At 30.4% G+C, this 24,982-nt stretch overlaps 1 protein-coding gene across 1 annotated transcript in view; it reads left to right on the forward strand.

Moving 5' to 3' along the window:
* The window catches only part of LOC119612135 (protein lozenge-like), a 48,476-nt gene that overhangs the window by 14,593 nt on the left and 8,901 nt on the right, over nt 1-24,982 (forward strand). Inside the window, 3 exon segments of the mRNA XM_037967877.1 lie at nt 19,592-19,659; nt 19,662-19,707; nt 23,568-23,876. Of these exon segments, the coding sequence (XP_037823805.1) occupies nt 19,592-19,659; nt 19,662-19,707; nt 23,568-23,876 (423 nt within the window).

Here is a 24,982-nt window from a genome sequence, read left to right on the forward strand (position 1 = left end):
ACTATAGACTAGACTATAGACTAGACTATAGACTAGACTATAGACTAGACTATAGACTAGACTATAGACTAGACTATAGACTAGACTATAGACTAGACTATAGACTAGACTATAGACTAGACTATAGACTAGACTATGACTAGACTATAGACTAGACTATAGACTAGACTATAGACTAGACTATAGACTAGAGCTATAGACGAGACTATAGAACTAGACTATAGACTAGAACTATAGACTAGACTATACTAGACTAGACTATAGACTAGACTAAATAGACTAGACTAGACTATAGACTAGACTATAGACTAGACTAGACTATAGCTAACTATAGACTATACTAGACTATGACTAGTACTATAGTACTTAGACATAGACTGACTAGTAGACAGACTATAGACTGACTATAGACTAGACTATAGACTAGACTATAGACTAGACTATAGACTAGACTATAGACTAGACTATAGACTAGACTATAGACTAGACTATAGACTAGACTATAGACTAGACTATAGACTAGACTATAGACTAGACTATAGACTAGACTATAGACTAGACTATAGACTAGACTATAGACTAGACTATAGACTAGACTATAGACTAGACTATAGACTAGACTATAGACTAGACTATAGACTAGACTATAGACTAGACTATAGACTAGACTATAGACTAGACTATAGACTAGACTATAGACTAGACTATAGACTAGACTATAGACTAGACTATAGACTAGACTATAGACTAGACTATAGACTAGACTATAGACTAGACTATAGACTAGACTATAGACTAGACTATAGACTAGACTATAGACTAGACTATAGACTAGACTATAGACTAGACTATAGACTAGACTATAGACTAGACTATAGACTAGACTATAGACTAGACTATAGACTAGACTATAGACTAGACTATAGACTAGACTATAGACTAGACTATAGACTAGACTATAGACTAGACTATAGACTAGACTATAGACTAGACTATAGACTAGACTATAGACTAGACTATAGACTAGACTATAGACTAGACTATAGACTAGACTATAGACTAGACTATAGACTAGACTATAGACTAGACTATAGACTAGACTATAGACTAGACTATAGACTAGACTATAGACTAGACTATAGACTAGACTATAGACTAGACTATAGACTAGACTATAGACTAGACTATAGACTAGACTATAGACTAGACTATAGACTAGACTAGACTAGACTATAGACTAGACTATAGACTAGACTAGACGACTAGACTATAGACTAGACTAGACTATAGACTAGACTATAGACTAGACTAGACTATAGACTAGACTATAGACTAGACTAGACTATAGACTAGACTATAGACTAGACTATAGACTAGACTATAGACTAGACTATAGACTAGACTATAGACTAGACTATAGACTAGACTATAGACTAGACTATAGACTAGACTATAGACTAGACTATAGACTAGACTATAGACTAGACTATAGACTAGACTATAGACTAGACTATAGACTAGACTATAGACTAGACTATAGACTAGACTATAGACTAGACTATAGACTAGACTATAGACTAGACTATAGACTAGACTATAGACTAGACTATAGACTAGACTATAGACTAGACTATAGACTAGACTATAGACTAGACTATAGACTAGACTATAGACTAGACTATAGACTAGACTATAGACTAGACTATAGACTAGACTATAGACTAGACTATAGACTAGACTATAGACTAGACTATAGACTAGACTATAGACTAGACTATAGACTAGACTATAGACTAGACTATAGACTAGACTATAGACTAGACTATAGACTAGACTATAGACTAGACTATAGACTAGACTTAGACTAGACTATAGACTAGACTATAGACTAGACTATAGACTAGACTATAGACTAGACTATAGACTAGACTATAGACTAGACTATAGACTAGACTATAGACTAGACTATAGACTAGACTATAGACTAGACTATAGACTAGACTATAGACTAGACTATAGACTAGACTATAGACTAGACTATAGACTAGACTATAGACTAGACTATAGACTAGATAGACTAGACTATAGACTAGACTATAGACTAGACTATAGACTAGACTATAGACTAGACTATAGACTAGACTATAGACTAGACTATAGACTAGACTATAGACTAGACTATAGACTAGACTATAGACTAGACTATAGACTAGACTATAGACTAGACTATAGACTAGACTATAGACTAGACTATAGACTAGACTATAGACTAGACTATAGACTAGACTAGACTAGACTAGAGACTAGACTATAGACTAGACTATAGACTAGACTAGAGACTAGACTATAGACTAGACTATAGACTAGACTATAGACTAGACTATAGACTAGACTATAGACTAGACTATAGACTAGACTATAGACTAGACTATAGACTAGACTATAGACTAGACTATAGACTAGACTATAGACTAGACTATAGACTAGACTATAGACTAGACTATAGACTAGACTATAGACTAGACTATAGACTAGACTATAGACTAGACTATAGACTAGACTATAGACTAGACTATAGACTAGACTATAGACTAGACTATAGACTAGACTATAGACTAGACTATAGACTAGACTATAGACTAGACTATAGACTAGACTATAGACTAGACTATAGACTAGACTATAGACTAGACTATAGACTAGACTATAGACTAGACTATAGACTAGACTATAGACTAGACTATAGACTAGACTATAGACTAGACTATAGACTAGACTATAGACTAGACTATAGACTAGACTATAGACTAGACCATAGACTAGACTATAGACTAGACTATAGACTAGACTATAGACTAGACTATAGACTAGACTATAGACTAGACTATAGACTAGACTATAGACTAGACTATAGACTAGACTATAGACTAGACTATAGACTAGACTATAGACTAGACTATAGACTAGACTATAGACTAGACTATAGACTAGACTATAGACTAGACCATAGACTAGACTATAGACTAGACTATAGACTAGACTATAGACTAGACTATAGACTAGACCATAGACTAGACTATAGACTAGACTATAGACTAGACTATAGACTAGACTATAGACTAGACTATAGACTAGACTATAGACTAGACTATAGACTAGACTATAGACTAGACTATAGACTAGACTATAGACTAGACTATAGACTAGACTATAGACTAGACTATAGACTAGACTATAGACTAGACTATAGACTAGACTATAGACTAGACTATAGACTAGACTATAGACTAGACTATAGACTAGACTATAGACTAGACTATAGACTAGACTATAGACTAGACTATAGACTAGACTATAGACTAGACTATAGACTAGACTATAGACTAGACTATAGACTAGACTATAGACTAGACTATAGACTAGACTATAGACTAGACTATAGACTAGACTATAGACTAGACTATAGACTAGACTATAGACTAGACTATAGACTAGACTATAGACTAGACTATAGACTAGACTATAGACTAGACTATAGACTAGACTATAGACTAGACTTACTAGATTCACTATCCACCTTAAGACTAGATTATTTCTTTGACTATAAACTAAAGTCTGCTATAAATGACTATTGAGTTGACTATAATATGACTATCTGCAAATTATTTGTTTTTCGTTACTCCTCCAAATATGTATAATCCATTTTTTACCCAAAATTCATTACATGACGTAGAAAATGTGTATTTCACAAATCAGTTTTCAGATTGAAAAAATTAATAAAAATTGTAAATTTTAAATAAATTTAATAACTATTAATCTATTTGAACTGAGTTCCATACATCGACCGCAAACTTTTCATTTATAAGTTTCAAAACAAAGTATGAACTGATTCCATACATGATTAAATTCCACAGCATTGAAAAACTAACAATATGAAAGGCATATTTAGATTAGGAAGTCCCAAAAAAGGCTTAGTGGAAATGAATGCAAAATTAATTTAAATTTTGTTTTTTAATACATTTTTTTAGTAGAAAATCAAAAATTATCTCCGCTAATGAGTTTAACTTAGAAAATTGGTTTAATAAAGTTCATTTCCATCAATTAGCCATGACCACCCTAATATACATACCTTGGACATTTGTTAATTGCATTTTGTACCAACATCACCATTAAATCAAAAGCTAATCATCATTTACCTTTGCCAAAGATAAACTAACAGCTCACCGAGTACAGAACATAACCGTAAAGAGAAAACCCTTAACCAAATGTACAAACACAACACTACCTAAGTCTGTTATGTAATGTGTTGGTGTTTGGAAAACGTGCTTGATGATACACCAACTAAATTATATTGAATGTTTAGCCAAAAACCAACAAGTGTTTTTCCGACCAGTGCCCTTTGCAGAGGGAGTAGGTGTAATATAAATTACTAAACTAGTGTTGCATATACAAGGGCTTCTCATCGTAGTATAAATTGAACTTGTGGTAGTGATGTTGCAGTACATACATCAATATATTCTATATCTATTTTATTTATCTATATTCATCATAAAAACAATGTCTTTGGATATGGGATATGAGGAGTACTTTCCTAGAATAACATTTAGTGTTGATGTTTTCAACCTTTTTCTGTCTGTCTGTCTGTCTGTCTGTTTGTAATATGCTATAAGATCATGTCTGTGTGGGATGGTTTTGATTTTATATGTTAGTGAACTATAAATATAGCACTTTTCCAATCATCATAATAAGTTTTCTATTCTTGTAACATTAGTTTGCACGTTTTTCATTTATTTATGAAATTATTTATGCAACTGAGCTGAGTATGAATGAGTAAAATATTTATTTTGCTGCACTCTATCTGGGATAAAATGAACTTATTTTTTAAGATGAAAAAATTAAATTCAGATTTTTGTAAGATATTCTAAATGAAACCACTATTATCACTAAAACCCATAAATATTCATAACCATGTAATCAGAAATTTCAGAGAAAAGAATTGAAATGCACAGGAAAATATTTTGAAAAATTTCTGAAAAGTTTAGATAACTTTTTTCTTCTATATCTAATTTCTAGCCTTAGTATGTAACTAATAAGGGTACGAGTATTGAATGTTAAATACATTTAAATCTCATCACTATACTTTTACTCAGACATTGATGATGTTGATGTTTCATCACGTTACATTGACATAAATTATAACATAACTTAATATGTAAACATTTAAGTTAACTGAGGCATAATGAATTATACACACATCCTTAAACAACTCGAACTAAACTAAAACTTTAAGAAAAACCTTGTGAACTCTTGCTCTCTAAATTCTTACAAACACATACATATGTACATACTAATAACATCATTCATATCCAGAAATTCATGAAAACTTGCATTTGTAGTTTATAACACGTCAAAGTTGACATCAAGACAGACATGTATGTATGTTAAATCTCTAACAGGTCATATCACAGCAGACATGTTACGATGTTCAATTTACTTCTTCATGTTTCTATTAAATACGTGCCTTTAAGTCGCTGAGTGTATTTTGTTGTTGGTGTAAAATGATTTTTGTTTGTTGTTGCAGAGCTATAAATCTTTAAAGTTTTCTAATTTTAAAATATCATACGAAGAGATTAATTAAAATGAATGTTAGAAAACAAATGTGCAATGTCGTCATTGTGATGTGGGATATTAACCTACTGTTTTTGGAAACGAAAGGCGTGTTATGTTTGTTTTTGGTATTAAGAATTAAAGAACGATATTTTTAGATAAAGAATTTTAGTTTTTAAACTAAATTGCACATATGTAGTTCACAGTTGGTAATATGGATATTTTATGCAGTCTACTAAATTCATAATTTATAGATTTCAAATGCTACTGAAACTATAGCCTACAGACTATAGAGACCTTAGTCCCCGGACTTTATAATAACACAAAACAATATACTCAAGATTATACAGAGAATAGCCTGTCGACCATATAAATAATATAGACACACGATTCGAAAACCTATAGCCTCCTGAATGTAGTTTCTCGAAACAAGTAAATCAAGTAAATTTCGGGATTAATTCATTATTTTATATACTTAAATCAATCTCTTTATTATATCAAAACAGGTATGCATTTGATTCTATATATATACTACAGCTTTCAAGTATAAATTCTCTAGACTGAAAACTCTACAATCTCTAAAGAAAGGTTCTACATTATACTATAGTCTCCGAGTCTATAGTCTTTTACCAAGGGAGATTTTAGTCTCTAGACTATGGAAACTATAGTCTCAGACTTATGAGACTGTAGTCTGTTGACTAAAGAGTCTTTGGGATCTAAGCTATAAGTATTATAGTCTATTGACTAAGAGACTTTTGTCTCTGAACTATAGTCATTAATCTCCAGACAATGAAGATTTGATCTTATGTAAACTGTAATTTATAGGCTATGGAATATTCACTAGACTATGAAGACTACAGTCTAAGGATTATGGAGACCAAAGTGTCTAAGTTATAGTCTATCGACCATGGAGACTGCAATTTATAGGCTATGGAATATTCTCTAGACTATGAAGACTACATTCTAAGGATTATGGAGACCAAAGTGTCTAAGTTATAGTCTATAGACCATGGAGACTATAGTCTATGGATCATAGAGGTAATACTGCCTAGATTACGTAGGCTACAATCTTTATACTATATATGCTATAGTTTTATTACTTAAGAAGATATATACTATTCAGACTATAGTTTGTAGACAATAAAATATATAGTATCTAAAACTCCTAGACAATCCACCATAGAGATTATAGAAACTAAAGCTTTCAGCTAATAGGAAAAATAGTCTGAAGTCTTTAGAGACTATAGTCTGTACGTTATAAGGAGTCTGTAGATTTTATATACATACATTATAGTTTGAATATTATAGAATAATTACTATCTAAACTAAACATATTCAATCTCTTGCCTATAGAGGCTATAATCTGGACTTTGGAGACTAAAGCTTCTGGACAATTGGCCAAAAGATATAAAAACAATAGTTTCCAGGCAATGGAAACTATAGTCACTATAGACTATAGTATCTGCCATGATGAATAAGTAATAGACTATAGACTATAGTATCTGCCATGATGAATAAGTAATATTTTTCCGGTAACAACACTCCTTCGAAATTTGGTCTGTTACACTCTAATCGGTAATTATACCCTACACCACTATAGTGGGGAGGGTATTATGGGTTTTGTGCTGATGTTTGTAACACCCAAAAATATTGGTCCTACACCCACCTTAAAGTTTACCACTTTCAGAGCCGATTTAGCTATGCCTGTCTGCCCGTTTGTCCGTCCGTCTGTCTGTCTGTCTGTCCGTCTGTGTGTCCATGTAAACCTTGTGAGCACTCTACAGATTGCAATTTTCAAGATAATTTTATGAAATTTGGCACATCAAATTGTTTTAATTCCAATATAATCAATTATTTTAAGAAACGGATTTTAAACTTACTTTTAGTATGCATCCAAAATATTGAAATGTATACGTAATCAGCAACTTACCTGAAATGAAAAAATGATAAAATGAAGTTTATTAAAATATGGTAAAAGAAATTTAATATATTAAATTATATTTTAAAAATTTTAATTTAAACATTTGCCATTTTAAGTTACAAAGTAATAAAGCATCTGCTAACATATTAATTTAGGTTTTTTTTTCCAATAAAGAAAAGTTTTATTTAGTCATTCATCTAAAATTTAATTGCTTAAAAATAAATGAAAATTACAACCTTTTTACAATGTATAATTGTCCTTTGAAAGCCTTAATCTCTTAAAATCCAGCATTAAATTAAAGTTCAAAAGGCTTTTTGTTTTTATCAGTCATATCATTTAAAAGTTAAATTTCAACCTGAAACTGTTGCAATGTATAAATGAATTTTCAAAATTTACCATAAAACTACATCATCATACAGGTATTTGGGAAAAATTAAACAAAAGGGTAGAAATACAAAGACCGGCAAACATATAAAAGAACATCATTATCAGCAAAAACCTACAGGCTGGCAACCAGTCAACCAACCAGTCATTCAGTCAGCCATAAAACAGGCAAATATGAGACAAGAAAGAAGCACAAATTGGTAAGTTGCGGTACTTACGTTTTAATAAATCGAACTCTTAACTCGGTTTCCAAATACATGCGATACTCACATGTATGTTGGTACAATCCCTGCCAGCAACTCAACTAACTTTAAATACATTAAAAGACGACTTTTTCATCAACTAGTTATGGTTGATTCTTGGATTATTTTTAATGGAGCCAACTGACTATTTTAACATGGCGATGTCATACGCAGTAGTCAATTGTCCGACTCTGCATGACTTTTCAACTAGCTTAAAGTTAGTTACTAAAAAAATTAGCTTAAAGGTAACTCTTTATTAACTAACTTAAAGTTAGTTGCAGAAAAGTCAAGTAATAGTTTTCTTTTGTATTCCCTACTGTATTAATTAATTACATTTTAATTAAATTTATTTAAAATTTAACTTCTAGTTATCTAAATTTCATTTCGCTTTAATACAAGTTATGGTATTAGTTCGTTAAAATTAATAGACATCAGTTTTCTGATGGGGAACTAATAATAACACCGGTATCCATAAAATTATGAATGATTTGTTCATTATTTCCATGATTCCCATTGATCCAAATCTAAAATAAATTTTAAAATGTTATGTGTAATGTTAACTGTTAATGTATTATATTTACAGTATTAATCAGCAGAATTTAGGGACCGAGTTTTGAAATATGTAACCTTTTACAATTAATTTTTCCAATTTACTGACTCTAATTTCACAACGTATGCAAGAAAATGACAGAAATGTAAAACAAAATTCCAAATAATAAAGAAACATAAGAAAACATGTCGAAACAAACTGCTCTCCAGACAATTTTGGGGTACTCCCGCATTATATGATAGTTAGCTTGTAGCTAGTCTTTAAAAGTCGGTTGTTTAGGTTAATAAATACCAAATTTTGAAACATTTCTGCATTACATTGTTGTTCGTTTATAGTCAGTCTACTAAAGTTAACAAATAAAATCATAATAACAGAGAAAACATGTTGAAATACAATTAATTCTCTCCAGATAATTTTGAGGCACTTCTGCATTACATTATAGTAAGCTTGTAGTTAGTATTTAAAAGTCGGTTCTTTACTTTGCCAAATACAAAATTTCGGGACAGCTCTGCATTACATTGTAGTTAGCTTATAGTCAGTCTGTAAAAGTAAACTAGAAGTGAATTTTTCTCGTAGTCGACTACAAAATTGCTGGCAGGGATGATTTTTTACAGACATATACCACTTGATAGCAAACATCAGAGTGAATGGTTGAGATTGAAATTTTTGAAAAAAAGAATGGAAAACATTAATTTGCTTTAACGTTTGCCTTAACTTAACTGTGTGACCTACCTGATTGTTAAAGCGAAATGTATATTGGAAAGAATAAAAGTTAAAAATGGAAAATTATGACAGTACTTAAAGAGAATGAACACGACCTTTTTGGCAATTAAAAAATCAATAAAGAGGCCAAATTAAAAATATGATGGTAACGATATGTAAGAATTATGTTTTCGTATAAAAATGGTTGTGCACATGAAGCGAACAATTTAAAGGACGACGAAATGTCACTTATGTAAAACAAAGTTATGAACAACTTCTTTAAAATCAAATAGAACATTAATTTAAAAATCTTTTACAAAGATAATGAACAAATTGTAAAACCTTAATATCAATAATTTAATTTGTATTCAAGAAACATAAATCTATATATATAAAATTCTAACGTTACTGACTGACTGACTGACTGACTGACTGACTGACTGACTGACTGACTGACTGACTGATTCACTGACTGATTCATCATCGCACAGCCTAAACGGTTGAAGCTAAAGAGCTGAAATTTGGACAGGAGGTTGGTCTCCCGCCAAATAGATCCACTAAGACGGGATTTTTGGAAATTCGAATGTTTAGGGGGTAAAAAAGGGTAAAAACGGGTAAATTCGGTAACCTTATATCTCCTAAACTAGAAAAGATACAAAAACAGTTTAAAGCTTATCGCCGTTCATTTAAAAAATAAACGGACAGGTGTCTGGTACTTTTTTTAAAATTCGGCCCCTTTAGGGAATAAACGGGTAAAAACTGTATTTTGGTACTTTTTTCGCACCCCATGTATCTTTTAAACCAGTGCACATTCAAAAAATATTTTTGACTCCTTCATAACTTAACGAAAAAAAAAAAATATGAATTTAGTACTTTTTGGATATTCGGACGTTTAAGGGGTTAAAATTGTACCTATTTTTGGTACTTTTTTCATAAAACATTGTTTTTGGTTTATTAACTTATACATATGAATACATAATAACAGGCTCCCACTACGATGTTGCAACTTTTTGGAATAGAATTTTTATTTAGAATTAAGCATGCGGAGGCCTTAGTTAATGAGAATCTATAAAAGCGGACTTTTTGGTACTTTTTCGTCCTTCGACTGGTACTTTTTGAGTTTTCTATAAAATTTAACCTAGAAACATAAAATTAAGCATGTAGAGCCCTTAGTAAATGAGAATCTATAAAAGGGGACTATTTGGTACTTTTTCGTCTTTCGACTGGTACTTTTTGAGTTTTCTATAAAATTTAACCTAGAAACATGAAATTAAGCATGTAGAGCCCTTAGTAAATGAGAATCTATAAAAGGGGACTTTTTGGTACTTTTTCGTCCTTCGACTGGTACTTTTTGAGTTTTCTATAAAATTTAACCTAGAAACATGAAATTAAGCATGTAGAGCCCTTAGTAAATGAGAATCTATAAAAGGGGACTTTTTGGTACTTTTTCGTCTTTCGACTGATACTTTTTGAGTTTTCTATAAAATTTAACCTAGAAACATGAAATTAAGCATGTAGAGCCCGGAGTAAATGAGAATCTATAAAAGGGGACTTTTTGGAACTTTTTCGTCTTTCGACTGGTACTTTTTGAGTTTTCTATAAAATTTAACCTAGAAACATGAATTTAAGCATGTAGAGCCCAGAGTAAATTAGAATCTATAATAGGGGACTTTTTGGTACTTTTTCGTCCTTCGACTGGTACTTTTTGAGTTTTCTATAAAATTTAACCTAGAAACATGAATTTAAGCATGTAGAGCCCAGAGTAAATGAGAATCTATAATAGGGGACTTTTTGGTACTTTTTCGTCCTTCGACTGGTACTTTTTGAGTTTTCTATAAAATTTAACCTAGAAACATGAAATTAAGCATGTAGAGCCCTTAGTAAATGAGAATCTATAATAGGGGACTTTTTGGTACTTTTTCGTCTTTCGACCGATACTTTTTGAGTTTTCTGTAAAATTTAACCTAGAAACATGAAATTAAGCATGTAGCCCGGAGTAAATGAGAATCTATAAAAGGGGACTTTTTGGAACATTTTCGTCTTTCGACTGGTACTTTTTGAGTTTTCTATAAAATTTAACCTAGAAACATGAATTTAAGCATGTAGAGCCCGGAGTAAATGAGTATCTATAATAGGGGACTTTTTGGTACTTTTTCGTCCTTCGACTGGTACTTTTTGAGTTTTCTATAAAATTTAACCTACAAACATGAAATTAAGCATGTAGAGCCCAGAGTAAATGAGAATCTATAATAGGGGACTTTTTTGTACTTTTTCGTCCTTCGACTGGTACTTTTTGAGTTTTCTATAAAATTTAACCTAGAAACATGAAATTAAGCATGTAGAGCCCTTAGTAAATGAGAATCTATAAAAGGGGACTTTTTCGTCTTTCGACTGGTACTTTTTGAGTTTTCTATAAAATTTAACCTAGAAACATAAAATTAAGCATGTAGAGCCCTTAGTAAATGAGAATCTATAAAAGGGGACTTTTTGATACTTTTTCGTCCTTCCACTGGTACTTTTTGAGTTTTCTATAAAATTTAACCTAGAAACATGAAATTAAGCATGTAGAGCCCTTAGTAAATGAGAATCTATAAAAGGGGACTTTTTGGTACTTTTTCATCCTTCAACTGGTACTTTTTGAGTTTTCTATAAAATTTAACCTAGAAACATGAAATTAAGCATGTAGAGCCCTTAGTAAATGAGAATCTATAAAAGGGGACTTTTTGGAACTTTTTCGTCTTTCGACTGGTACTTTTTGAGTTTTCTATAAAATTTAACCTAGAAACATGAATTTAAGCATGTAGAGCCCAGAGTGAATGAGAATCTATAATAGGGGACTTTTTGGTACTTTTTCGTCCTTCGACTGGTACTTTTTGAGTTTTCTATCAAATTAAACCTAGAAACATGAAATTAAGCATGCAGAGCCCTTAGTTAATGGGAATATATAAGGGGACTTTTTGGTACTTTTTCGTTCTTCGACTGGTACTTTTTGATTTTTCTATAAAATTTAACCTAGAAACATGAAATTAAGCATGCAGAGCCCTTAGTTAATGGGAATATATAAGGGGACTTTTTGGTACTTTTTCGTTCTTCGACTGGAACTTTTTGATTTTTCTATAAAATTGAACCTAGAAACATGATATTAAGCATATAGAGCCCGGAGTAAATTGGAAACTATAAAAGAGGACCTTTTTGGTACTTTTTTGTTCTTCGATTGGTACTTTTTGATTTTTCTATAAAATTGAACATAGAAACATGAAATTTAGCATGTAGAGCCCGGAGTAAATAAGAATCTATAAAAGGAGACTTTTTTGTACTTTTTCATTCTTCGACTGGTACTTTTTTCAGTTTTTTATAAAATTTAACCTAGAAACATAAAATTAAGCATGTAGAGCCTGGAGTAAATTAGAATCTATAAAAGGGGACTTTTTGGTACTTTATCGTACTTCGACTGGTACTTTTTGAGTTTTCCATAAAATTAAACCTAGAAACATGAAATTAAGCATGCAGAGGCCTTAGTTAATGAGAATCTATAAAAGTGAACTTTTTGGCACTTTTTCGTCCTTCGATTGGTATTTTTTGAGTTTTCTATAAAATTCAACCTAAAAACATGAAATTAAGCATATAGAGCACGGCGTAAATGAGAATCTATAAAAGTGGACTTTTAAGTACTTAAAATTGAGTACACATATACAATCATCATTTCTTCAAATTAGGGAATTACCAATATTTAAAAATTTGTAATCTTTGTAATACATATTATTTTTTCCTTGCTAAATGAAGAGCCAACATATTTCTCATTCTATAAAAACCCTCGCTAACAAAGTAGCGGGTAATAAGCTAGTTGTATATAATAATTCAGCCTCCAAGCTGACGCATATATAAATTGATTGATGAATAAATTCTTAATGCATTCTATGAATATGAAGTTGTTTAATATTCTTTCACATACATTTATTAGTATATATTATATCTTTGATTTTCTTTTTCAATTTGGTTTCTGTTTTTTTTTCCTATAAAACTTGTTTTATTTTTGTAATTTTACAAGCATTTTTTCCAATACACTTATCATGTGAGCGAGGTGTTTCTATATTTTTTCCTTAATTTAAAAAAAAAAAAAAAAAAATATCCTTGATATACTCGTGTTCAATCATCAATCAATCATTAATCATACACATGTTAGTTAGTTTTCCCATATATTCATAGTACTTTACATGATTTTCAATATATTTATTAATTTCATGATATGTTTTCCAACAGTTTTTATAGAGATAACGAATGCCTTTGAGGGCTTACTAACGAAGCCGTAAAGTAGAGTCCTAGATCAATGGTCTTTAGTCTCAAAATTATAGCTACTGCATACTTGACTAGAAGCACTAAAGTATCTTTTTAGACTATAATTTGTAGAGAGACCAACATTTCATAGCCTATACACTTTACGTGCTGTTATTTGTGGTCTATAGAGTATATAGCGTCAAGACTATAAGAACAAACGGGTCCTAGACTAGAGGCTCTATAGACTCTATATAATATGTACTATAATATCTAATGTAGTTAGACTACAGTCTGTAGACTAGAGGAGCTAGAGTATTTTGACTAGAATGGCAAAAGCCATAATTCTACATGAAATACAGTCTTTATTACTGTTCATTTTGAAAAAAGTAAATATAATTTTGAACTGAATTAGACTTGAACTGAACTAGAACTCAACTAGAACTGAACTAGAACTGAACTAGAACTGAACTAGAACTGAACTAGAACTGAACTAGAACTGAACTAGAACTGAACTAGAACTGAACTAGAACTGAACTAGAACTGAACTAGAACTGAACTAGAACTGAACTAGAACTGAACTAGAACTGAACTAGAACTGAACTAGAACTGAACTAGAACTGAACTAGAACTGAACTAGAACTGAACTAGAACTGAACTAGAACTGAACTAGAACTGAACTAGAACTGAACTAGAACTGAACTAGAACTGAACTAGAACTGAACTAGAACTGAACTAGAACTGAACTAGAACTGAACTAGAACTGAACTAGAACTGAACAAGAACTGAACTAGAACTGAACTAGAACTGAACTAGAACTGAACTGAACTAGAACTGAACTAGAACTGAACTAGAACTGAACTAGAACTGAACTAGAACTGAACTAGAACTGAACTAGAACTGAACTAGAACTGAACTAGAACTGAACTAGAACTGAACTAGAACTGAACTAGAACTGAACTAGAACTGAACTAGAACTGAACTAGAACTGAACTAGAACTGAACTAGAACTGAACTAGAACTGAACTAGAACTGAACTAGAACTGAACTAGAACTGAACTAGAACTGAACTAGAACTGAACTAGAACTGAACTAGAACTGAACTAGAACTGAACTAGAACTGAACTAGAACTGAACTGAATTGAACTAGAACTGAACTGAACTAGAACTGAACTAGAACTGAACTAGAACTGAACTAGAACTGAACTAGAACTGAACTAGAACTGAACTAGAACTGAACTAGAACTGAACTAGAACTGAACTAGAACTGAACTAGAACTGAACTAGAACTGAACTAGAACTGAACTAGAACTGAACTAGAACTGAACTAGAACTGAACTAGAACTAACTGAACTAGAACTGAACTAGAACTGAACTAGAACTGAACTAGAACTGACTAGAACTGAACTAGAACTGAACTAGAACTGAACTAGAACTGAACTAGAACTGAACTAGAACTGAACTAGAACTGAACTAGAACTGAACTAGAACTGAACTAGAACTGAACTAGAACTGAACTAGAACTGAAACTAGAACTGAACTAGAACTGAACTAGAATTGAACTAGAACTGAACTAGAACTGAACTAGAACTGAACTAGAACTGAACTAGAACTGAACTAGAACTGAACTAGAACTGAACTAGAACTGAACTAGAACTGAACTAGAACTGAACTAGAACTGATCTAGAACTGAACTAGAACTGAACTAGAACTGAACTTGAACTATAACTGAACTAGAACTTCACGAATTGGATCAGAACTATCCTAAGAAAAATTTCCAGGATTGACGCTCTTTGGGGTTATTGGATGTCTTTGTGGAGTATCTAAAGCCAATAAAATCACCGGGTTTACATTCATTTGTCTAACACTTCTACATTTGTATGACACTTAGTTTAGAATTATAATTAATTGATTTCATTTTATTACATGTGGTTATATATTATGTTTTTCCTTTATTTATTTAACATTAATTTTTATTTATTGCTTAACAGTTAGATCAAACACCAAAGACTATATTAAGGAGTTATAATTATAGGAAAAAAATGAATGATTAATTGACAGACTATAATAAATGGATCAAAGGGCAATAAATATTTATAAATAGTAATAAATGTTCGTAAGTGTCTTAAAGAAAGAAATTTGTAGAGGTTTTAATATGGAGTAAAATATTTGTCACGTTTGAAGGTTATAGAGGCGATTTCCGTTTTAATAAAAAAATAGCCTCAAATATAAAGAAAATATTTATTTTTAGTTCATTTCGAAATATTGCAATATTTTTTATTTCAAGTAAATATTTTCTTAAAATTTAACAAAACTCATTCTATTAATACTTATCAGCTATCTTTTCGGTTTTTGCAGCATGTCAGCTATTTCTGCTGAAAGGATATATAAGTATAAAATGGAACAATATTGCCACGAAAAATATACATTTGCAGCAACAGCATCTTCTTTATCACCAGCATTCCTAAAACTACTAAAAGGAAAAGAAAAAAACATAAAATGTTTTCTTTTTTTTTACTTTATTCCGTTCAATTGACAGTCTGTTTGGGTTTCGTTGTTGTCGATTTTTCATTTGAAAGGAAAATAGTATAAAAAAGGACATATAAAGTGCCTAAACGGAAGAGTATCTATCCATCACTTAAAAGTGTTGAGAAAAAGAAGTGAACAAAAAAAGCGGATATATTTCAAATATTGTTGTTGTTGGTAGTAAAATGGGAAATTGTTGCCATTTTAGCATTTGTTACAAAGAACAATATGTTACAGTTGTATTTATTATGTGAATACTTTATCTGTGGTGGATATTGATATAATAAGAATGACTTTAATTTATATTAAGAGTTAGAATGTGGTAACATTATAATATTCTATAATCCTTAGTTTTGGCAGGATCAACCAAAATTAAATTTAAATAAAATTTAACATTTAACATTTTTTATGAACTGAAAACATTTTCCCTTGTTGATTTTTTATCACTTATTTAAAAATGTTACAAATTTGAATTGTAACATTCCTTTATGAAACGAGACTTACAGTAAAACGTGCTGAAATTTTTATCTCCTAAGACCTTTTTATTTCAACTGCTTTCAACAGGTTAAAATAAGTACATTGTGTTTCATATTGCCTCAATTAATAATAAATTTAATTTGATTTACAAAAACTGAAATTTACACATGCAAGAAAACCGACATGGTGTAATTAATAAGATAAAAACGTGTCTTAATTGCAAAGGTTAAAAAAAGGTTAGAACAAAGTTAATTTATAAGTTCTGGTAAGATTATTATCGCCTGACACATACTAAGTGCAAGCATCTTTTTACACTGCTATATATTGTCGAATTTACAACATGGAAGTACTGCAGAAGCTTTATTAAAGTAACGTTTGATATGAAAACAAGTACCTAAGATATCAATATTCGCCACTGTCGAATCTTATATATCCTTCACAATAGTGTATTTAAATAAGTTTAATTTTATAAAATTTCAATTTATTTTACAATTTTTAACTCACTCTACCGTTACTTTAGCAACAGCAAAACATAAAACAACAACAACTAACACCAAACGAACCAAAACAAAACACACGAACAACCAACAAAATACGCAAAGCACAAAAACCAACAAAATACGCAGAGCAATAAAAGAAACATACAACCACACATACGCTTTTTCAATAAGCGTGTGTTTTTGTAGGTTTTTTTTTTTTTTTTCAAAGCAAGCACTAACACTCTTTTTTTTTTTTTTTTTGATGAAATTTTCAGGGGTTGTCTTGGATTTTTGCTTATAATTCCGTTTTTTATGGACAGATTTAAATACGAAACTTCTTGAAAGCATGTCCTATAGAATTATTGAAGTTTTGAATACCGCAGAAATTAATTTCAACAGTCACACATATGTATATACTTTATAAGGTCGGAACATAATATCGATGATGATGAGCAACATAGCGCAGACTTTTTTTCTTTGTGATCGACTGCCGACGTTAGTTAGTTAGTTAGTTAGTTAGTAGTTAGTTAGTTAGTTAGTTAGTTAGTTAGTTAGTTAGTTAGTTAGTTAGTTAGTTAGTTAGTTAGTTAGTAGTTAGTTAGTTAGTTAGTTAGTTAGTTAGTTAGTTAGTTAGTTAGTTAGTTAGTTAGTTAGTTAGTTAGTTAGTTAGTTAGTTAGTTAGTTAGTTAGTTAGTTAGTTAGTTAGGTAGTTAGTTAGTTAGTTAGTTAGTTTAGTTAGTTAGTTAGTTAGTTAGTTAGTTAGTTAGTTAGTTAGTTAGTTAGTTAGTTAGTTAGTTAGTTAGTTAGTAGTTAGTTAGTCAGTTAGTTAGTAGTTAGTTAGTTAGTTAGTTAGTTAGTTAGTTAGTTAGTTAGTTAGTTAGTTAGTTAGTTAGTTAGTTAGTAGTTAGTTAGTTAGTTAGTAGTTAGTTAGTTAGTTAGTTAGTTAGTTAGTTAGATTAGTTAGTTAGGTTAGGTAGTTAGTTAGTTAGTTAGTTAGTTAGTAGTTAGTTAGTTAGTTAGTTAGTTAGTTAGTTAGTTAGTTAGTTAGTTAGTTAGTTAGTTAGTTAGTTAGTTAGTAGAGTAGTTAGTTAGTTAGTTAGTTAGTTAGTTAGTTAGTTAGTTAGTAGTTAGTAGTTAGTTAGTTAGTTAGTTAGTTAGTTAGTAGTAGTTAGTTAGTTAGTTAGTTAGTTAGTTAGTAGTTAGTTAGTTAGTTAGGTAGTTAGTTAGTTAGTTAGTAGTTAGTTAGTTAGTTAGTTAGTTAGTTAGTTAGTTAGTTAGTTAGTTAGTTAGTAGTTAGTTAGTTAGTTAGTTAGTTAGTTAGTTAGTTAGTTAGTTAGTTAGTTAGTTAGTTAGTTAGTTAGTTAGTTATTTTTAGTTAGTTAGTTAGTAGTTAGTTAGTTAGTTAGTTAGTTAGTTAGTTAGTAGTAGTTAGTTAGTTAGTTAGTTAGTTAGTTAGTTAGTTAGTTAGTTAGTTAGTTAGTTAGTTAGTAGTTAGTAGTAGGTTAGTTAGTTAGTTAGTTAGTTAGTTAGTTAGTTAGTTAGTTGTTAGTTAGTAGTTAGTTAGTTAGTTAGTGTAGTTAGTTAGTTAGTTAGTAGTTAGTTAGTTAGTTAGTTAGTTAGTTAGTTAGTTAGTCGTTAGTTAGTTAGTTAGTTGTAGTTAGTTAGTAGTTAGTTAGTTACGTTAGTTTAGTTAGTAGTTAGTTAGTTAGTTAGTTAGTAGTTAGTTAGTTAGTTAGTTAGTTAGTTAGTTAGTTAGTTAGTTCGTTAGTTGTTATTAGTAGTTAGTTAGTTAGTGTAGTTAGTTACGTTAGTTAGTAGTAGTTAGTTAGTTAGTAGTTAGTTAGTTTAGTAGTTAGTTAGTTAGTTAGTTAGTAGTTAGTTAGTTGAGTTAGTTAGTTAGTTAGTTAGTTAGTTAGTTAGTTAGTTAGTTAGTTAGTTAGTTAGTTAGTTAGTTAGTTAGTTATGTAGTTAGGTAGTAGTTAGTTAGTTAGTTAGTAGTTAGTTAGTTAGTTAGTTAGTTAGTTAGTTAGTTAGTTAGTTAGTTAGTTAGTTAGTAGTTAGTTAGTTAGTTAGTAGTTAGTTAGTTAGTTAGTTAGTTAGTTAGTTAGTTAGTTAGTTAGTTAGTTAGTTAGTTAGTTATTATCTGGATTTGCATCTATTATAACGTTGGTTGCAACAATCATTGCAAATTGAGATTTTTGTTTCCCGTAACTAAAATTGTGTTAAAACTTTCTTGTTTTCTTTTTTTTGTAAGCACAACTAAGAGTTGTAGTAATTTCATTTAAATTTGATGCAATTTTTCTTTATAATATCAGATTTAAAATAATTCTACCATAAAGAGTTTCACTGTTTTACTCCTTCAATTGTTTTAAAACGACCCTATAAAATCTAATTTATGTTTATGTTTGTTTCTTTTTTCTTCTCTTTTCAGGTAAAAGTTTCACTTTAACCATCACTGTGGATACATTTCCCCGACAGGTGGCTACCTATTCGAAGGCTATATAAAAGTAACAGTCGATGGACCTCGTGAACCGCGCTCAAAAACAAGTAAGTCGAAGTTGTTTTTAACGCGTCGCACATTTAGAACAATGTTGTTGCCGCCACCATCAACAATTGCTACTGCTGATGCTGCAGCAACAGCAATAAATCGAAAATCACAAAAAATGAAAAAAATAAAAGAACACGATCAAGATCAAGATGATGAGTTTAGTTTAAGTTTGCCAACGACCATAATAAATGCCACAACTTCGTCCATTTCGTCGTCCCTTTCGAATTATCGCTTAGTTCTTATAACGAAACTGGTGCTAGTAATGATGATGGTCGTCGAGTTGATGATAGCGGTGGTGGTGGGGTCAGTGTCGTTGGCAATAGTGGTCACTTTAAAACGTCTGCCTTGTCATCATCATCATCATCGGTTATTGAATGTGAGAATAGTTTGAAAGCCACATGTATGAAGACAAATATGGTGTAATTGATGCGGTTGTTGGGGAGGAGTTAAAAGTTGATTATTTGTTAAATGGTGAGAATCGTTTATTAAATTAGTAAGAATTGAAACATATAATTTGATGTATACGAATTGACTTCTAATAGTTTCGAAAGAAACAAATAAGCAGTAACAACAGCCATTGATAGTGTCCTTTCTTAGAAAGGACAACAAAATTAGCATAAAGATTGATTGTACTGCCTTGTTTTTTACCTTATATGAACCCCTCCATGTTCGAAAGACCAATTGTGTGATATTAACATTTAAAAGAGAGCCTTTGTTTTGAACTTTGTTTTAAATCAAAGCAAATAAAATGATAACTTATCTCTTTAAAAAAGGCGCTTAATTAAGTATTACTTTTCCTATGAGTTAATTTATATTCATTAAAAATTATCTTACAAACAAGTTGTTCATATGTTGTGGTTACAAAAACTACTTCACAGATAAACTTTTTTTCAAAAACATTTAAAATTTCTAAAGCATGAGATAAAAAACCGACTTAGAAAAAGTAAACCTCCTCCCTTTTGTTCACTATAAATACTTTCAGAAGTTAATCCGCTTAGAAAAAGAAAAAAATAGAAAACAGACTGTAAGGGAGTTGGTTGTGTGGACATGTTGCAACATGTGTTTAACACAATGCATAAAGCATACTTATCTATTTAAAAAACAACACAAAGACAAACAATAGGATTTAAGGGATTAATCCCTTGTTTAAAATATGTTTATGATCTAAATATTATGAAGTTTTAGCTAACACTTACATGCAGAGTTAATTAGAATGGTATTTGAACTATTTAAGGATTATTTGGGCAAATAGAAACAAGTGTTGTGCAACAATTGGATTGCCTTTATAAATGATTACAACTTCAAGGAAACTGATCGGAGCTACAAATAGAATTTGGTTTGGCAACTAGTTTTCAAAGTGCTTAAATTGGCGCTTAATTTGGAATAAAAGAAGATCAACGATCGACTCTTAAATTGAATCAAATTGAAAACAATGATCAATCGAATCTACAAATCAAAGCATTCAAAGCAGTGACCACTTTAATTGGACTAAAATCAGATCAAGGATCGACTTTTAAATTGAACAAAATATGTAAGATCAACAATCGATTCTTTAATTAAACCAAATAGAGATCAATAAGAAAGAGCAACCATTGATTAGACTAAAACAAGATCAACGATCGATTCTTAAGTTGAATCCATTTGGATTAAATAAGATTAATGATTCTTAAATTGAACCAAATAATAGTCAACGATCGATCGAATCTACAAATCGACAGCTTATATTAAACAATCGCCTAATTTGAACTAAAACAAGAACAACGATCGTATCGTATAATTACACTAAAACGGTACTTAAATTGGACTGAAATAAGAATAACGATCGACTCATAAATAGAATCAAATCGAAGCTTAAATTGGACTAACAGAGGAACAACTATCGATCTTTACTTAAACCATAAAAGATCGCTTCTTAACCATTCGACGCTAAAATACGACTACAATAAGATAACCGATCGACTCTTAATTGAACCAAATAAAGGTCAACGATCGATCGAATCTACAGTGTAGGAGTTAAGCTTCCAAAGCAGTTATCGCTTAAATATAACTAAAGCAAGATCAACGATCGACTCTATAAATTAAACTAAATCGAAACTTAAATAAGACTAAAACAAGAACAACGGTCGTCTCTTTTAACTAAGTAAATCGATACCTAAATTAGACTAAAATAAGATCAACTATCGTCTTTTAAATTAAACCATAAAAGATCAACGATCGAATATTAAATTGAACCAAAAGAGCAAACAAAATCGACGCTTTTATTGGATTAAAAAAGATCAGCGAACGATTCTTAAATGGAACCATTCGGCACTAAATTGAACTAAAATAAGATTAACGATCGACTTTATATTAAACCAAATAAAAATTGCAGAGTAGTTGAACTTTCAGAGCAGTGGTCCTTAAATTGAACGAAAATAAGATCGACTATTGAACCTTAAATTGAAGCAAATAAAGATCAACGATCGATGGAATCTACAAATCGACAGTGTAGGAGTTATGCTTCCAAAGCAGGGGTCGCTTAAATTGGATTAAAATAAGATCAACGATCGACTTTTAAATTAAATCAAATGGATGCATAAATTGGATTAAAATAAGATCAACTATCGACTCTTAAGTTAAACCATTAAATATCAACGATCGAATATTAAATGTAACCAAGTGGAGCAACTAAATCAAAGCTATATTGACCAAAAACAGAGCAATCATCTACTATTAAATTAAACCAAATCGATGCTTAAATTGGACTAAAAAAGATCAATGAATTCTTAAATCGGACCCATTCGGTACTAAAATTGAACTAAAATAAGATTGACGATCGACTTTTATATTGAACCAAATAAAAATCAACGATCGAATTTACAATTCGCCAGTGTAGTAGTTGGACTTTCCAAGCAGTAGTCGCTTAAATTCAACGACTCTTAAATTGAACCAAATAAAGATCAACGATCGATCGAATCTGCAAATCTACAGTGTAGGAGTTAAGCTTCCAAGGCAGTGGTGGCTTAATTGAACTAATACAACACCAAAGGTCGACTTTTTAATTGAACCAAATCGACGAACAAATATTTTTCAATAAACAGCAAAAAACTTTCGGAACTTGGTACAAATGGGTGCCGATCACTTTTTTAATGTACCAAATTAAACGTTATTTCTCCTTAGTGATGAGATTTTTCTTAACAAAATTTATATTTTTTCCCGATATTGAACCCTTTGATAAAATGGTAACGGATATTCTGTATTGTTTCTGTATTGGTAATCTCATCTGCTTATTGGTTGGTTGCTTCAATGGTTGGGTTAGTGTGTCAGCTGAAAGGATATTAACGGAAATGAAAGAGAAACTCATCACAAAACTACAACTATTCATGTTAGTACCCCAAAATTGGTAACAAAAGATTGGTTTGAAAAAAGGTTTTTTTGTGTTTCGTAATAAGAGCAGCAAGTGTTTGAAAAGTTGAGTTAAAACTACGTTTTTGTTATTGCTATTTTAGAATATTTTTATAGCAGTACTTGTTTTTTTCTGAATGCCCCAATATAAATACAATATATTTTTATTTTTAAACAAAAATTAAAAAAAAAAAACTGTTTGCGGTTTTTTTGAAAAATAAGCAAACACAAACAACATTAACAATATTGGTATGAATGTTTTATGTTATTTTTTATTTTATATTAAAGCTGTTGTTTTTTATTTAAAAAAATGTACTTCGTACCTAGTTTTTTCTGTTGTTTTTGTAATAAATTATGCAGCAGTTTAAGTCTTCATTTTTATATAGAAAAAACTGACTCTCTATGTAAAGAAAATGTAAATGTTTTTTAAAATTCCTATAAATAATTACGTTTTTTTCTTTACTCTATTTATTAGGTCCTCCTAATGGCACCCATTTTCGTGGTTTCGGCTTATCACAACGTCCCTATCCCGATACCAGCTTTACCAGTCATTTTCGTGAATTGGGCTCATTACATCGTGTTACCCGCTCATCAGCCGCCGCTACGGCTGCTTCAATTGTTAATTCTGCAGCAACACCAACATCGGCTTCGAGTACGAACAGTAGTAGTTTACCGCAATTAACGGGAGGCATTGGTGGTGGCAGCGTCGGTAATCATTCACCAACGAGTAGTACAATCAATTCAGATTGTCAGGGTTATAAACCGAATGCATCCCATTTACAAGGTAAGTTCGTTGATGATGATAATAATTTCTTTTTTGATTTTTATTTGAAAGCATTAAAATTAATTGATGATCATTAGAGGGGGGAATAAATGTTGATAATGTGTTTGAGTGAAAATGGAAAAAAAAAGTTTATTGAAGACTTAATTTAGGTTTAATGCATATTTCTTTTAACTTTTTTGAGATTAATTCACTTATTTGATATCAAATTGTTGGAATTTTATTAAGGTATCAGAAACGTTTGAATTAAATATTTCAAACCTCCATTTTCTAAAAAATTTTCTTTTATTAATGAAAATTAAATTTTCTATTACTAATAAAAAATTCCAAAAATCATATCGTAACTAATTTATTTCATTTGTCTAATATTATGTTTCTTTCTACATAAATCTAAATAAAATTTAAGAAAATTAACAAATAAATTAATTTAAACAAATAAAAAGATAAAAACTTTATTAACAATAAAATAAACAAAAGTTAAACTAAATCATCATTATCCATTGCTACTTTTGTTAGTTATAGTGGCGCCTAAAATACTGATTCATTTACAACTTAAAACAAAAACAAAATTTAAGCGGATTTTTTGAAACAAAAAATATCAGATTAAAATAAACGTAAATATGTTAATTAATTGATCACACTCACAAAAAAATTAATTTGCAGAAAAGAAAAACAATATAATGTTATCAAGGTAAACTTACTCATACCCTACCTACTCAATATGAATTGAATTTTTAATAAAAAAAAAAACAGATTTCGAAGAATTAACTTAAAGGGAATTAAAAAATATTTAATCTTGATCTAGATCTATATTTAGAGTCAAGACTATAACCATATGTATCTATTGACCAGACTATTGACTGATCTATAGGCAAGATTATAGAATGATCTATAGTCAAGACTATACAAAAATATGTAGCCATGACTATAGACTGATTTTTATTAAAGATTAAAGACTGATCTGTAGTCAATGATCTATAGAAAAGACTATATACTGATCTATTGCAAATACTATAAAGTGATCTATAGTATAGACTATAGATTGATATATAGTCAAGACTCTGGAATGATCTACCCTTAAGATCTATACTGTAGACTGATCTATAGTC

The sequence above is a fragment of the Lucilia sericata genome, unplaced genomic scaffold, assembly GCF_015586225.1.
Source record: "Lucilia sericata isolate MDLA Ls3-8-SP2 unplaced genomic scaffold, ASM1558622v1 Contig001610F_arrow, whole genome shotgun sequence".
Lineage (NCBI taxonomy): Eukaryota > Metazoa > Arthropoda > Insecta > Diptera > Calliphoridae > Lucilia > Lucilia sericata.